Source organism: Salvia hispanica, chromosome 6 (assembly GCF_029641045.1).
Source record: "Salvia hispanica isolate PSC_SH4W2 chromosome 6, Shi_PSC_v1, whole genome shotgun sequence".
NCBI lineage: Eukaryota > Viridiplantae > Streptophyta > Magnoliopsida > Lamiales > Lamiaceae > Salvia > Salvia hispanica.
The window spans coordinates 792,168-809,174 of NC_142697.1; the positions used below are offsets into that span (position 1 = coordinate 792,168).

At 37.2% G+C, this 17,007-nt stretch overlaps 1 protein-coding gene and 3 pseudogenes across 3 annotated transcripts; 2 read left to right on the top strand and 2 right to left on the bottom strand.

Moving 5' to 3' along the window:
- The first annotated feature begins 64 nt into the window (after window positions 1-64).
- On the top strand, window positions 65-2,992 carry LOC125205079 (putative late blight resistance protein homolog R1A-10; annotated as a pseudogene).
- Window positions 2,993-3,711: 719 nt separating this feature from the next.
- Window positions 3,712-6,787, bottom strand: LOC125203188 (putative late blight resistance protein homolog R1A-10; annotated as a pseudogene). The gene is made up of 3 exons (XR_016132852.1): window positions 6,333-6,787; window positions 4,013-6,251; window positions 3,712-3,921 (listed from the first exon to the last, which is right to left on the bottom strand). The product of XR_016132852.1 is annotated as a putative late blight resistance protein homolog R1A-10 (transcript).
- A 2,415-nt stretch (window positions 6,788-9,202) lies between these two features.
- Window positions 9,203-13,506, bottom strand: LOC125205080 (pentatricopeptide repeat-containing protein At4g32450, mitochondrial-like; annotated as a pseudogene). The gene is made up of 4 exons (XR_016132704.1): window positions 13,317-13,506; window positions 13,042-13,268; window positions 11,242-13,000; window positions 9,203-9,596 (listed from the first exon to the last, which is right to left on the bottom strand). The product of XR_016132704.1 is annotated as a pentatricopeptide repeat-containing protein At4g32450, mitochondrial-like (transcript).
- Window positions 10,510-12,204, top strand: LOC148922974 (late blight resistance protein R1-A-like). Its single transcript, XM_089060802.1, has one exon. It carries the CDS (start codon window positions 10,510-10,512, stop codon window positions 12,202-12,204), a length of 1,695 nt encoding a protein of 564 aa, XP_088916928.1.
- Window positions 13,507-17,007: the final 3,501 nt, after the last annotated feature.

A 17,007-nucleotide genomic window follows, 5' to 3' on the forward strand; every position in this document is an offset into this window, starting at 1 on the left:
TACAACATTGGTTGTTAAATATTAGTATCTCATTTTCATTGTGTGCATTCATTCATAGAGAGAGTTAATCATGGCTGCTTATGGAGCTCTGGTTTCTCTTATGCATATCTTAGATACTCTTGAAAAACATCCTTCTCCTCCCATTTCTATCGACGAAAAACAAGTTGAATCTCTCACTCAAACTGTTACCTTCTTGCAAGAGTTTCTTGATGGTTATATTTCCCCTGTTTTCGATAGCCACGAAGCTGATCCATTGGAGCGCCGCTTTGCTGATGCAGTTCATGCAGCGGAGGATGTTATTGAATCCCATATTGTGGCTCAAATTGACAGAGGATCCACAGCCGTTGAAGATCATGACCTCTATCATGATCTACAGAAAGTGATGGAAGAAATGAATCTGGTCAAGAAAGAAGTGACTGAGACTGCAGCCATTGCTCAGCTGCGGAGAAAGGTCTTCTCGACTCATGCTGCTGGTTCATCGATGTCTTCTTCCACTGTGAACGAAAACGTGATGGTGGGCTTTGACCAAGTGTTTCTTGAAGTTTTGGATAAGCTTACCGGAGATCAACTCAACCGCCAAATCATCCCCATTGTGGGGATGGGCGGAATTGGTAAGACCACTCTCGCTAGAAATTTATTTGAGAATATACTTGTCAAGGAGCATTTTGATATTCGTGCTTGGACTACAATTTCTCAAACTTTTAACGTTAGAGAAACACTTCTAGAAATTCTTTTCAAAGGAAGTAGCGATTCGAGTAGTGATCTTAGTGAAAATGAGTTGGGAGAGAAAGTATACAAGTATTTATGGGGTAAGAGGTATTTGGTAATAATGGATGATATGTGGAGTATAGAGGTGTGGGACAAGATCAAATTTTTTTTTCCTGATCGCCAAAATGAGAGTCGAATAATCGTAACAACTAGGTTGTCAAACTTGAGTTTTCAGTTGAACAAGTCTTATAGAGTTGGTATGAAATTTCTAGATGAGGCTAGTAGTTGGAATTTGTTTTGTAAGACTGTGTTTGGGAAAGAAAGTTGTTATCTTGAGTTGGAGAATATTGGAAAGAATATTGTAGCAAACTGTAAAGGGCTTCCTTTATCAATTACAACAATAGGGGGTCTTTTGGCAAACTCTGAGCGCACAAGAGAATATTGGGAGCATATCGAGCAAAATTTAACTTCAATTGTTATGAACAGCAATGATGAATTTTGTTTGAAAATATTAAGGATGAGCTATATCTATTTGCCAAATTATTTGAAGCCATGTTTTTTGTATATGGGTGTTTTTGAGGAAGATCGTAGTATACGTGTGTCAATGCTCCATGAGCTATGGATTTCTGAAGGATTTATAAAACTAAGGAGTGGGAAATGTTTAGAAATAATTGTGCAAGACTACTTCAAGGAGTTGGTTGACAGAAATCTAATTTTAGTTGACGAGTTGGGGTCTACTGGTAATGTTAAGTATTGTAAAATTCATGATTTGATGAGAGATTTGTGTTTGAAAGAAGTTGAAAAGGAGAGGTTTTATTATGTCGTAAGAGATTATCATCAGGCAAATAATAGCGAACGACGAGTTGTTCTTAAAACTTCAGCATTGTTCATAAGTGAAGTCTTGAGACATTTGTCATGCACTCGTTCCATAATATGTGATTATAATGGCTATGAAGAGAGTGATGGAGAAGTTCGACTGCCTCACAATCTTAGGTTGTTGAGGACATTTAGAGCATCTGATTCCTGGAATGGTGATTACCTCCTAGCTAATGTGTTTGAATTTGTGAACTCGCGGTACCTTGCTGTTAGAGTTTGCGACGACTCCAAATTCCCTCCTTCGATTGAACTGCTTTGGAATCTACACACATTGATTATTCATTGTTCTTCGAAGGGTCTTATTGCACCAATTCAAATTTGGAAACTGCATCAACTTCAGCATCTTGTGTTTGAGGAAGGCGAGGTGATTCTTCCGGATCCACCCAAAGGCGACAAAGACATTGTTATCATGGAAAATCTGCAAACACTCAAAGGAGTGAAGAATTTGTTTTTGAATGAAGATGTGGTTAAAAGGATCCCCAATGTGAAGAATTTGAATCTAAGCTACCAAGTGAAGCAGATGGAGCGAGCAAACTGCCTCGGCTATCTTCATTGTTTGAGTAAACTGGAAATCTTCCGCTGCTCCACAGCATTAGCAAGTGATGAGTGTTGGCAGCGGATTAGATTCCCGCACTCCCTCAAGAAGTTGTCTATTATTGCCTCTATTATTGCCCCTTCTAAGCTAGAGTTGGAAGGCATAATGCTGAAAATCGGTTCCCTGCCCCTTCTTGAGAAGTTTGTAATAGAAGGTGGTTCTTTCAAAACAGGCAAGTGGGAAACAATTGAAGGGCAGTACCAGAGTCTCAAGTTTCTACGATTAAACTCATGTCGCGGTCTAGAAGATTGGATTGTGGCAGATCACCTCCATTTTCCACTTCTGCAAACACTTCATCTATATTATTTAGATCAACTGGAGGAGATCCCATAAGAAGTTGGAGAAATAGCAACGCTCAAATCAATATATTTAAGATATTGCACAGAATCAGCGGTGGTGTCAGCTAAAAAGATAGTAGAAGAACAAGAGGATTTATATGGCGACCAACTAGACCTTCATGTTCTAGCTGTAGTTGAAAATGAAGAAGAAGAAGCATTGAAGACCTTGTCAAGTGCCAAATTTGAAGTTCAAGTGGGAGGTTTTTAGAGCTTAGGGTTCATTGTATTATTTCATGTAGTTGTCTTCTTATCATGCATTGTGTTTAAACATTGGAAGTTTAATTCTTAGGGAAAATAGGACGTTTGGCAGAGGTGCCAACATTCAAGTCAAATATTGGTTGATTATTTGACTTGGATATAATGATGCACAGAAGAATAGTGTTGGATCTTGTAAAGTTTGAGCATTTATTGCTTCTGTGAGCTCTTTCTAGTGTACCCTTTCTACTTAAATAACAGATTTCTCTTCCTTATACAATATTCAGCTTGTACTTAGATATTTAGATATTTAAATCATTACTGAACATGCAGTTTGAGAAATATAACATAAATCAGTAATTCAACCCAATGCATAAACAAGACCCATGTGATTTTTTAATTTAAAAATGATCAATAATTGTTGACCCATTTACCCCCAAGTGGCTCGAACCTGCGATTTATTGGTCGAAGGGGAAGTATCTTACCAACTACGATGTCTTTCATCGTTGAGCCATGTGTCACGTTTCAACCTGGCAGCAAAAGTGAGTAAACGTAGTAGCACGACAAAATCAATCAAACACCAGAGAGTAATTGTGTACAAATCCTGAAGAACCTAAATTAAGCAGTCTTCATCACCAAAAGTCATTACAACTACACGATCCATCTCTAAAATGATGAAAACTCTTGCTATTTTGTGCAACAATTTCCCTTTCAACTATCTCTGAGATGATCTCAAACACATTGTGGCAATCGCTGCATACACGAAGGTTCTTTATTATACGTATTGAGCCGCGAGCTGGAGAGGTCAAGAACATCTCTGAATTTCAATTCTGATTATACATTCTGAATTTTGTTAATGAACATTAATTAGTTATTTTAGAGGCAGAGAATATGATCCTTAGTGTCGATTTCGTGGAAGGAAACTTTAAGCGTTTGATTCCCACAATGTCAATTGCAATATATCAATATATGATGATAGGAAATTCACAAGAGTATAAATAATCGAAACATACAAATATAGGATAGAAACATAAATATGATGATTCAGTTACAACATGATAGTTTAAAAAGAAACAAATTTCACACAAACAGGACAGGATATGGTAATTCAGTTACAACAACATGACTGTTTAAAAAGAAACAAAGTTGACACAAATAAGCAGACAGGCATAATCTCCTACTCCATTCACTTGCACACACGTGAAGCGCCTGCACATTCAACACATATTGATGCATTTTAATTAGTACTACTAAATTCACTTGTTCTGTTTTTTTGTGGATTCAAAACTCATTTACTCACCGCGTAGTTTCATGCATCTGGAGGACTAATGGAGACCGCGAAGGTAGCGACATCTTTCTTGGCCGCAGCAATCTTCCTGACAGAGGCAGCTGCCTTCTTACAGCACTCCAAATCCAAGAACTCCAGATTCGGAATATCAGCAAGCACTATGGGAACTTCTTCAAGCTCCTCACAGTTTAGCAATTCAAGCCGTTTAAGGCGGGGGAAATGGCGCGCAGACACCTTCCAGGTCGACAAATCGGTCCTCTCAATGTGCAGAAACTCAAGAGCTTCGAAGGCACTCTCCACCTTCCAGATCGGCCCTACAAACGCGTATTCCTTGAGCTTCAGCACCTGCAACTTCTCCAATGATTCTAAAGTAGACATGTGAGTCCAGTCCAGAAACGTGTTCAGCAGAGTCAGGCTCCTTAGTTCCACCGGGAATTTACAGGCCGGAGGGAGGCCATCGAGCTTCCCATCTATAGCCGCCTTAGGGAAGACATCGTTCAAAAGCTTCAGTTTCTCGAGATTGCTCAAGTTGGTTAAACAACCAAATGTTCCAGTCCTGTCATCAAAGAAATGAGGATAGTTCGCCACAAACTCCGAGCTTCTTTAGATTGCGAGCCCTGCCTAAGAGTGCCTGCGTGCAGCTCTCTGGTGACACTATCCCGAGCCTCTGAAGCTTGTCGCCTTCTCTGCTGTCTTTGCCTGGCTTGGCTAGAGTGGTGCACACGTTCGTCTTCAAATTCCTTAGCTGAGTCATACTCATGACATCTGCTTTGATGTCGAGAGCAGCAGAGTCTGTATCGACTATAAGAGTCTGTATTTGCCAAAGCTTTGTCAAGGCCTTGGGGAGAGTCGAAGGGTTTGAGTTCGGCTCCCGCTTCATCGACAGTGCAAGATACCTCAAATGAAACAACGTGTAGAAATCAATTGGTATTTTGCTGAATTTGAGGGGCTTTGTCTCTGAAACTCTCAGAAGCTTGAAAGCATCAGAAATGGCCGAGATTTTGTCCTTTGGCACCTCTATATCCTCGGACGAGAACGTAACAAACGAGCGTACGCAAAGGCCTTTTGGCTTTCCACTGAGGAATTCCATGACTTGTGAGTGGATGCAGAGGCGGCGATGCTTTTCCCTCTCAGTGACGGAGGGCTGAAGCCCTCCGTCACTGGACCTTTTGATTTCTTGGAAGAAATCCTCCCTGTCTTTCCCTCCTTCATTTATGCAGAAGGCGCGTAACATGTCATGAATCCGGAAGGACTTGACTCTCCCATCGGCCTTCAATTTCTCAACTCGAACCAGATTCCTGTTGATGAGATCATCGAGATTGTGTTCAGCGACCTCCTCCATGCTAAGACCGGCCTTAGGCAGTATTAGTCCTTCCGCAATCCACATCCGGATCAATTTCCATGCGGGTATCACAAAATCTTCCGGAAACATCCCCACATAAAGGAAACATTCCTTCAAGTAGTAAGGCAACTTATCATAACTCAATGCTATGATGTTGTTCATGCGATTTTCCGGGTCATATTCCAGTTCCAGGAAGGTCGAGATACTTTTCGATACTTTCTCCCAGGCGGTAACAGATCTCGAAATCTTGGTGGTAAGAACTCCTCCAATCACCACGATAGCCAGGGGCAGGCCGTCACACTTTTCTGCAATCTCTCTCCCGACACGCTCAAATTCAGGAGGAAACACCGGCTTGCTGAAAACCTCCCACTGCAGAAGCTCACAACTCTCATCCAAATCCAGCTTGCGCAGATGGTGCGGATCCCTGAAGCGGTTGGAGTACTTCCCCACGGCCTCCTGGCGACTGGTGATCATGACTTTCCCCCTCGTGTTACGCCTAGGCAAACACACCTTGAGTTCATCCCAGTCCTTGGGCTCCCACACATCGTCCATGACTAGCAAGAACTCGCCCGCCTCCTCTAGAAGACCTGATACCTCTTCAGCCAGCTCTCCAGCGCTCCTTTCGCTGTACTCGTCGTCCTTGAGCCTCGTCCCGAGCTTCCTCAAAATGGAGCGAAACACCTCCTTCGCTGCAAACTCCTGGGATACATCAACCCATATACGCTTGTGGAACTTGTAGTCGATGCCAGAGTCATGAAAGATCTTCCCGGTGAACGTCGTCTTGCCTAGGCCGGGCATGCCAACGATGGAGATCACATCCAGATAAGGAGTTTTCTCGTTGAGATACCCGAGTATTTTTTCAGCCTCGTCCTTCAGTCCCACCACGTTTTCTCTTCTCAACGACGTAGGCTGTTTGAAAGATCAATTCATACGTAAAATTTAATTTCTGTATTCTCAAATAGGAATTGGAATGGAAAAAGTAGTGATGACCTTGAGATCGTGTTTGCTGGGGGCATTGTCGGAGGAGAGTTGTTTGAAAGAGTCGGAGGCTTGGATGTCCGTGATCCGGGTGCAGATGCGGGTGACGCTGTTGGCCATGTCGATGAAGCGCGCGGCGTTGAAGGCGGTGGAGAAGGAGAAGTATCTGGCGGTCTTGGCCTCGGCGGCCTGCGAGACCATGGCGTCGATGATGTCTTCGGCCTCGTAGATGACGCCGCGGATGTCGCGCAACACGGCCCTCAGAGATTCTTCCTTGCGCAGCTTCTTGCTGGAGCTCGACACCTTCTTGAGGAACGATTTGAAGTATCCGACGTCCCTCTCCAGCTGCTCCAGCTCGCTCTTGAAGTTTTTTACTAGCTTTGCGCGGTGAAGCACCAGCTGCTTCAGAGTTTCCAGCAGGAACTCCACCGCTGCATCCGCCATTTCTTCACACACAATTCACAATTTCTCTATCCAGATTTTACTTGATTATTCCACATTTTTGCTTATCAATATGCATTCGCCTCACCACTAACGATTATTTTAAGTTAATTCATATTTTTAAATTGATTTTCAATCTAAAATGTGTCTCAGTTCCATGTTATTCGCATTTATTGGCTCGTACCTAACTACTTACATTATTTCTATTTTAAGTAAGAATTAGAGTATTTAATTAATATATAATACTCCATCCGTCCACGAATAGGAGTCCCGTTTTTCCATTTTGGTCCGTCCACGAATTGGAGTCCTGATTCATACTTTCCATAAATGTTAAAGAAACCCCACATTCCACTAACTCAATCCTCTTACACATCATTTAAAACTAATAAATACAAGTGGGACCCTATTACACTAACTTTCTTCCACCCACTTTTCTTAACATTTCTTAAAACTCGTGCCGGATAGAAATGAGACTCCTATTCGTGGACGAAGGGAGTATATGTAGTTAAGTGTTCCTTTATTTAGTGATCACTCATTATATTTAAAATACTAATTTAGTCACACTAAAAAAATAATCTCAAATTTACGGCCTAAAATGTAAAATGCGACTAGTATGGGACGGAAGGAGTACAGTTTATGTTCAGTTACTAGCTCGCTTGTTCCTAATTAATTTATTGAACGATGGTGAAAACATTTTCCATTTTTGTACTTTTAAGAAATTTCTTGGCTTATGCAATGAAAATTGAAACTCGATCCCAACCATCAAACTCTTCATCTAGAGAATGATAATTGTTCTTAGTTATGCACTAATGAGTTGGTTGCACAATATATATGAGAATTGAGAAATGCTATGTTATACTTGGGATAGTACTCTATTATTTTTATTACAACTTCTTGGTATTATTCATTTTGAAACAAGCAGGCGACGATGCAACTGCGGCGAAGGCGGTGGCCTCCTAATGCAGGCATGGATTTTAATTTGTGATAAAAAGGTAGTGTGAAATCTATATGTTGTCATATTCCACTTTAAATAAAATACTAAGTAATTATCAATATGGAGTAGAAAAATAAAATAGAATTAAATAGGACCCAGTATGGACTTTGTGCAAGTTTGAAATTGATTTGGTTGTTACAAACATTCTCCAAATCTTAGCCACTTAAAAAGTTTCATGGGCTGCATATTTATATAGGATCCATATGCTATTTACTCCCTCCGTCCATGAAAATTCGTCCCGGTTTGACCGAGTACGGGTTTTAAGAAATGTAATGGAAAGTGAGTTGAAAAAGTTAGTGGATTGTGGGTCCTACTTTTAAAGTATTAGTTTTATAATAAAATGTGAGTAGGAATGAGTTAGTGGAATATGGGGTCCACTACCAAAAATGGTAAAAGTGAAATGAGACAAATTTTGGGGGACGGACGGAAATGGAAAACTAGGACAATTTTCGTGGACGGAGGGAGTATCTTTTATCTCCTATTTTTTCAATTCCTTCTTATTTCATTATTGTATTGTTGTGATTATTTATTTATACGAGTATATCTTAATTAAATTAATGTGCAAACAATTTTTAAAATATAAATTTCAATAAAGCTAAAACAATTACAAAAATTTTTGCTTATTTTGGAGTCGATGCAAATTTGAAAAGTGAAAACTAAATCAATTTCATTAATTCAAAAACATGAAAAATTACAAAAAAAAAAAAAAAGCGATAAAGTTGTTTTCATATGTAACTAATTTAGGAAAATTCCTGTACTTTTCTTAAAGGTGGAAGTAATGATAAGGTTAATTATTTTTTATTTTTATTATTTATGGATTGGAAGAAAGTTGAGGAGGGTGGCGCTTAAGGAATTAATTGTACGCGGTGTAATTATTATTGTCTCTTAAACAATGTTAAATATATGTATCTTTTCATTCTTTTATGAAAATTGTACAGCATTATTAGTTTAATTCTTGTACTACTTTTTTATTTTAAAAGGTAGAAATGGATGACTATTGCAGCTCTTTGATTCATCTTTATTAGCGTCTCTTAAACAATCTTAATTTCCGTGGTGCCCTATCTCAACTAATTACTCCACTAATCTCTGTAAAGTAGTGAACGTTAGATCTCATAAAAAAAAATTATGTTAATTTTAGTACACATAAGAAAGTGCAATAGTATAGCTTATCAAAAAATAAGAATTTTAGGATACATAACATATAAAAGGAGTACTTAAAAACAGTTAAAAAAATGTGGTCTAAGGTTAGGTTTAAAACAAATTCAAATCATATTTCATTCTTTATCCTTTCCATATCAGTAATTACTGATTAGTTTATAAAGTAACTGTAACAACTAAAGCTTAGGAGTTAGGACCAATCATCTTAGATGTCTGCCAATGATAAAAAGCTACCCACATTTAGTTATCTTTTTCTTTTTACTAATTGAGGCGACTAAAAAAGTCTGTATCCAACAACTGCACCATAATGCTTCACTTGTTCATCTATATATGTTTCAATAACATGTGGAATCATAATCTAAATATATGCATTCATAATCATGGCGGCTTATGCAGCTCTAGTTTCTCTTTTAAATATCATAGACACCCTTAAGAAACATCCTTTTCCTCCCATTTCTATCCACGAAACACACCTTCAATCTCTCACTGAAAATGTCACCTCCTTGATGAATTTTCTTGATCGCTATAATTCCCCAGTTGTTGCCGATGGCGAAGAAGCTGATCCACTGGAGCTTGACATTGCTAATGCAGTTTATGCAGTCGAGGATGTTATCGAATCCCATATTGTGGTTCAAATTGACAGGAGAACCACACCGGTCGATCATCTTGACTTCTATCATAATCTACAAAAATTGATAGAAGAAATGAATCTCATCAGGGCCAAAGCGGACAATATCAAAGATGAGAAAGTGTCAGAAGGCATTGCTGCCTTGACGGCAGCAATCTCTTCTTCCACTGTGAAGGAAAACATGATGGTGGGCTTAGACGAGGTGTTACATGATGTTTTGGGTAAACTCACTAAAGGTGAACCCGACCTCCAAGTCATCTCCATCATAGGGATGCCTGGCATTGGTAAGACCACTCTTGCCAAAAATCTATTTGACAATAAACTTGTTAAGGGTCATTTTCGTATTCATGCTTGGACTACTATTTCTCAAACTTATAATGTTAGAGAAATACTCAGACAAGTTCTCTCTCGAGTAACTGGTACGACGGTGTCTATTGGTTTGAGTGAAAGCGACTTGGGAAAGGAGTTAAGGAGTTCTTTATGGATGCAAAGATATCTCATTATATTGGATGGATGACATGTGGAATATAGATGTGTGGAAGAAAATACATAGTTTCTTTCCAATAAACAAAAATGGTAGTCGAATAATAGTAACAACTAGGATGTCAAACTTGAGTTCTGAGTTGAGTACGTGTGAGTTGAGCAAGTGTGATTGTGTTTATATGAAATTGCTAGATGGTGCTAATAGTTGGGATTTGTTTTGCAACACTGTGTTTGGGAAAGAAAGTTGTCCTACTGATTTGGAGAATAGTGCAAAGACTATCGTAAAAAATTGTAAAGGCCTTCCTTTATCAATTGTTACGATAGGAGGTCTTTTATCAAAATCTGAGCCCACATTAAAATTTTGGGGGGATATAGAGTAAAAATTAAATTCATATTTAATTGAAAGTGCTGATACTTTTTGCTTGAAACTATTGAGATTAAGCTATATCAATCTACCAAACTATTTGAAGCCATGTTTTCTGTATATGGGTGTTTTTGAGGAAGATCGTAGCATCCGCGTGTCAATGCTCGAGAAGCTATGGTTTTCCGAAGGGTTTATAAAACCGAGTGAAAAATATTTGAAAACAACTGCGCAAGAGTATGTTAGGGAGTTGGTTGGTAGAAATCTCATTTTAGTTGATAAGTTTGGGTTTAGTGGAAATGTCAAATACTGTAAAATTCATGATTTGTTGAGGGAGATGTGTTTGATAGAAGTTGCAAAGGAAAGGCTTTATCATGTCATAAGAGATGATGCTCCGGCCACCAATACTGGACGCCAGGTTGTTTTTCCATCCAATACTTCACCGTTGTCAATAAGTGGCGTTTTTGGATCTTTGTCACGTGCTCGTTCCATAATATGTGGTTATCACGACGATGAAGATGATAGTGGAGAAGATGAAGAGGGAGGAGGAAACGATGACGAAGAAGGGGGTGATTTTGACAATGATGAAGAAGGAGAAAGAGGAGACGATGATGAAGAAGGGGGTGATTTTGACAACGATGAAGAAGGAGAAGGAGAAGGAGACGACGATGAAGAGGCGAGTGGAGAAGCTGACAATGAAGAAGGGAGTGATCATGACGACGATGGAGAAGGGGTTGCAGAAGTCCGGCTGCCTCACAATCTTAGATTGTTGAGGACATTAAAAGCATATGATGCAGATGCAGTGAGTGGTGCTTATTTTCTAGATAATGTGTTTGAATTGGTGAACTCGCGGTACCTTGCTGTTAGAGTTCACGACAAGTCCAAATTCCCTTCTTCGGTTGATCTCCTTTGGAATGTACACACTTTGATTATTCATGGCAGGGGTTTTCTCAGTGACCCTGCCGAAATTTGGAAACTGCATCAACTTCGGCATCTCAATTTTGTTCGGCATCTCAAGTTTAACTGCGGATTGACTCTCCTGGATACTCCTAGCGGCAGTTGTAGCATGAAGAATCTGCAAACACTAAAAGGAGTGAATAATTTGTATTTGAACAAGGAGGTTGTTGGCAGAATCTCAAATGTGAAGAAACTGAGTGTAGAGTACAACAAGGTGAAACAAAAGGGGGAAGAACATTGTCTCAGCTATCTTCAGGATTTGAGCAAATTGGAAAATTTCCACTGCTCCACCTCCTATGGATTTCAAAAGTATTGGCAGAGGTGTTGGCAGAGTATTAGCTTCCCACACTCCCTCAAGAAGTTGCGGGTTGATGTCTCCAATGATCAGGAGTTGGAAGGCATGTTGGAGAAAATCGGTTCGTTGCCCCATCTTGAGAAGTTCGTGTTGGATGATGGTTTCTTCAAAACAGGCATATGGGAGACAGCGGAAGGCCAATTCCGGAGCCTCAAGTATCTAGAAATGACGAGCTGCGTTGGTCTAAAAGATTGGATTGTGTTCGACAAGTCCCACTTTCCAGTTCTGCAGAAGCTTCGTTTTTGTCTTTTAAGCCAGCTGAAGGAGATCCCGCGAGAAGTAGGAGAAATAGCCACACTCAAAAAAATTCATCTGGCATATTGCAGTGAATCGGCAGCGAATTCAGCTAAAGAAATCTTGGAGATGCAAGAGGAATTCTATGACAATGTGGAGCTTCGTGTTAATGTTTTTGTTTGGGAAAAACAGAGTGCACTGAAGGACTTGGAAAGCGCCAACTTTAAAGTTAACGTGATAGGACAAGTGGACGATGACTTTTATAATTTGTAGCCTTTTATAGCTTTCTAGTTAGGATTTGATTTGTTGCATCTTCTCGGGTTTTCTTGGTGATTCTTTCCCTGACAGTATTAAAAGAGTCGAATCACACAGGGTCGGAATTCTATAAATACTAGAATTCTATAAAACCTCAACTAGGGTTTGTGTTCTTTCATATTTTTGTTAATTTCGTTCTTCCAACACGATAGGGCAAAGCTACGCCCTAACACTAACCATCTTGTGAATGAACTCCAAGGCTTCATCTAAGCACCCTGCATTTTCCAGCATACCAACCATGCTAGCATAGTGCTCCATAGCAGGAACAACGCTGTAATCGTTCATCATGGACTCGAAATACAGCATTCCTTCCACAACATCACTTATTAACTCCACACGCAGAGAAAACCCCAAGAAACATCTGTCCATCGGGTCTTATCCCGGATTGTTTGAATTCTGCAAACAGTTCAAGGGACTCTTCTCCATGGCCATTCTGAGCAAGCCAAGATATCATAATATCCCAAGACGTTAGATTGCGTTCAGGCATATGATCAAACATCTTCCATAGAACCACCTTTACAATGCATCTCAATTATCTGATCACACATTCTGACTAGTGCACAGATTTAGCTTCAGCCAAAGCCTCATTCTCACCACATGATTTAACCAGTGCCATAAACCGAGGCAGATCAACTCGGATCATCTCCTTCTCTATCAGTTCCAGCAGCTCCACCGCTTCCTTAAGTTTCCCTTCTCTTGTAAACCGATCAAAATCATCCAGTTTCCCTTCTCTTGTAAACACACTCCTCCATGATTATGCTGCCTCGCATCCAAATTTCCACCTTTATAGCCCACATTCTGCTGGAAAGTGCCAATTTCCATTTTCCCGCCAAAATTCTGCCAGTTCGGAATCCGATCCACCTCACCGCCGACAATATTCCGGCGATAATTCCGACTGTAGAAAGAATCTGATAGATTCTGAACACTACCGTTACCATTACCAACGGTATTGGATAAATTCAATCTATCATCCCCAATTTTCCCATAATCCCTTCTAAGGTTTTGGTTCTGCTCAACTCCACCTAAACTCCAGCCATGAAACTGATCATTTCGATCTTAATTGACGTAACCAGATTGATTGTTAGCTCTATATCCACCATAATTGCTGTAAATATCAGCTGGTTCAGCTGCAGCTCCGACACACCGGACAAAATTAGGGATTTCTACGGAGCAGTAAAACTGGGAGAGATTTCTCTGACATACCTTGATTGCGCGTCTCAAAGAAGTGAGCGTGACGAGTGCAGCTCTCCTAGTGTACATGGCATGAGTGAACTCGGTAGATGCAACTCAGTGAGTCGAGTGATTACAGTAGATCGCGGGCATTGCACAATTGTTTGGAGAAGAAATGCAGAGGTAGATATGCCGGTAAATGGGTCGGGTCCAAAGTCCGGATACCAGATCCGGTTAAGTTAATGGACTAATATGAAAAAAGCCCATTTTAAGGCCCAACAAAATTTTCCAATATTTATACTAACACACTTGAAAGCAAAGTTTGCCCAAATGAAATAGGAATAATACATAAAAACAATTTTTTTAGCTATTTTTATTCTAACAAGTAATATACTATTATTGACTATATCGATTTTTTTTCACTTTGAACTTGGAAGAGATTATAATAAATAGATTAGGAAAGCTTTCTTAAGTTCTTCCTTTGTTAATTTTGAGATACTAAACTGTGAAAAATCTTAATTTTAAAAAATAATTATATATTAAGCATTTGTATCGTGTATACGCCTGTATTAATTGTGTTTGTGTTGGCCGTATCTCTACGAGTCCCATTCCATTTTCCCGTCTCATCGTTATCATATACCGACCCGATTACGACCCTAATAGTCATCAATGGCCAACCTAAGCAAACCCATGATTTTCACGGGCTATAAAACCACAACCACACTTTTAATTTCACAAAGGCCATATTCATATATTTAAAGCCACTGAAAATTACATTTTGATTTTGGCAATTGATGTATTCTCTTAATCTCTTTCATGAAACTATCCCGTGTAATTGTTTATAGTATGATAAAAAAAACTATAGTGATTTTAATTTGTCAATATTAATAAAGTTATTTAATGACAACAAGAAATATATTAAAAGATATAAGTAGTTATAAACATACACATATAATTAAATGTATGTTTAACAATATGCAATCCATATTTAGTGATTTATTTTTCCAATATGGTTCTGTACTTTGATACACACAAGGAATCCATAACCTTTCGAAAAGTTTACACATAATTTGTGGATGAAATAAGTTTTCAATTTTTTCGAAAAAGGGTATAAAGTCTATAAATTAATCACTACTTACTTTTTTAAATATTACAAGTATACACGTTCGAAGTTAGTGACAAATTTGTTTGCCTCGGCGATTACATATTCTAGTCTCGCCTCAATAATATTAACATGTAAAATCATATAGTATATATAATATTTTCATCCAATATAATTTCTCAAATATGACCTAAAATCAAACATTTGATATATTTTCTTCTCAAATGGATCGACGTGTATTAAAAAAAGGTCAAGCATGAAAAAGCAATAGCAACCACATGATTTACGTGTACATTTTTTTAAGGCCACATCATTTATATACTTATAATATTAAGAGGGGTTGCTATCAAATTATTGCTATTAAAGTGACAACAAGCATATGCTTGAGATTATCTTAATGACCTTGCACAAAGTTCATATTTGTGGTCATCTACTTATTAAGCTTTACCTAACCTTAACTTTGTCGTTTTATCAATAACATAGGTTTAATATTTTGATAAATATATGTAACTATATACACACATTACAATTTTTTAGTTTATACTCCTATATTTTTTTCGAATGCAACAAATACTTGGCAATTTTTGTCATTTTTTAATATTAATATTATTTCCCATGCAGTTCATGGATATTGTGAAATATAACATGAATTTAAAGATTAAATCCATCCAACCTGAATTCAAATAAACGAGAAATAATATTTTCCCATGTTTACTGTCACAAAACTAAAATTGTTCAAACAATAAATGTTACCTATTTTTGAAAGATAAGGGGAGTTTGCGAAGAATATATATAATTGAGGGGCCAATTTGTTAAAACGTAGAATAATAATGATAAGGTTTAAAATTTTGCGGCCGATGATTGAGCGTGAGAGCACGTATCAAACACGTGGCAAAGCTGTCATCTCTATAAATTTTTATAAAAATTAATAATTTTAATGAATTATACAAATATTTTAATGTAAATGTTTGAGTAGGAGTACCAAATATTTTTATTATCAATACTGTGATGATTTTATCGAAATGATAATGTTTAGAGGTTTGAAATAATTTTTACATAAATAGCCAAAAGAATGAGTAGTAATATAGAGACAAAAAATACATTTAATTGGATTGTAATTTATGAGGTATGCTTCCATAAATAGCCAAAAGGTAGTCTATAATTGAATTTCAATTAAATTAGTATTTTGGTCATTATATAACATGTACTTTATGTGGGAAATGAGAATTATAATTTCAAGTAAATGTGTGGACTCTACATATACTAGGAAAATATTTGTGGATAGTACGACACTTCATTTAATTACTCGTATTTGACTAATTGGATCATTATAATTTTTGAGTTATAGTATTCATTTTCTTTGTCGGCGTAGAGTTTGATAAGTATAAGAAATTTGTTGATAAGAAGGAATATTGATAAGAACCGGAGAATATATTTTTTTTAATATTTTATGCTATACTACTATGAAATTGATGAATATATATCGATAGGCCCACAATACTATATATTATTGGTCAATTTTCCATTTCTCTGAGAATTAGGTACATTTAATTAAGAATCAACGTGACGTTTCTTCATTTCGTTGAATATTTGCTTAAATGCTTTTTTAGGGAAGTGAAATAATGATGGGCCAAGTTATCATAAATTTTGACACAGTTAATACTCAATACTTATAATATATAACATTTCATGATTTCGTTGAAATTGCTTTAATGCTTTTTTCAGGGGATATGATTAGGGATGAGCAAAGTTAATGTTATTATAAATTTTGACATAATTAATAAGTATATTAAAACTAATAACATTAATAATATTTTTAATTAAATAGAACATTTTAGAAATTACGGTTTGTTATGATAATATATCACCTGGGCTTCGGTAATATCCATCTAAAGGAATAAAGGATTATGTAGCAAAATATGATGCAAATATAACTTCATAAATTTATGGTAAAATTGAAGCGGTTATAGGAAAATGCCAGAAAATAAAAATAATATAAAGCCACCGAATATTTCAGCATATGCTGTAAACAGCTGGAATATTACCACATCATTTTATTTGTGTAGTATTTTATATTAAAAGTCGTTCTTAACCATTATTATAATAACGAATAAATATTGTATGCATAATATTCCACGAAAATGAAATGTAATAAAAATAGTACTAGTAGCATAATGTAGTTAAAATTTGCATCTTTTTTCTCCTAAATGTTGTTGAAATTATTATCAAAATTTTAAACAAAAAATAGAAAATTATGAAGTGAGGTTACTTAATTTGACCAAAATTAAAGAGAAACATATCACGATAATAATAATCATTAGTCTAACAAACGAATTCGGTTAGCCAATCAAGAACCATTAAAATCAATGAATTTCTTTACCAAAAAAATTAATGAATTTAGTTACTTTAATATCACGTGATTTATAGTTATTCCAATTTACTATTAATTAAGTGCAGTTTTTGAAATATGAAAAATCACTAATAATTAA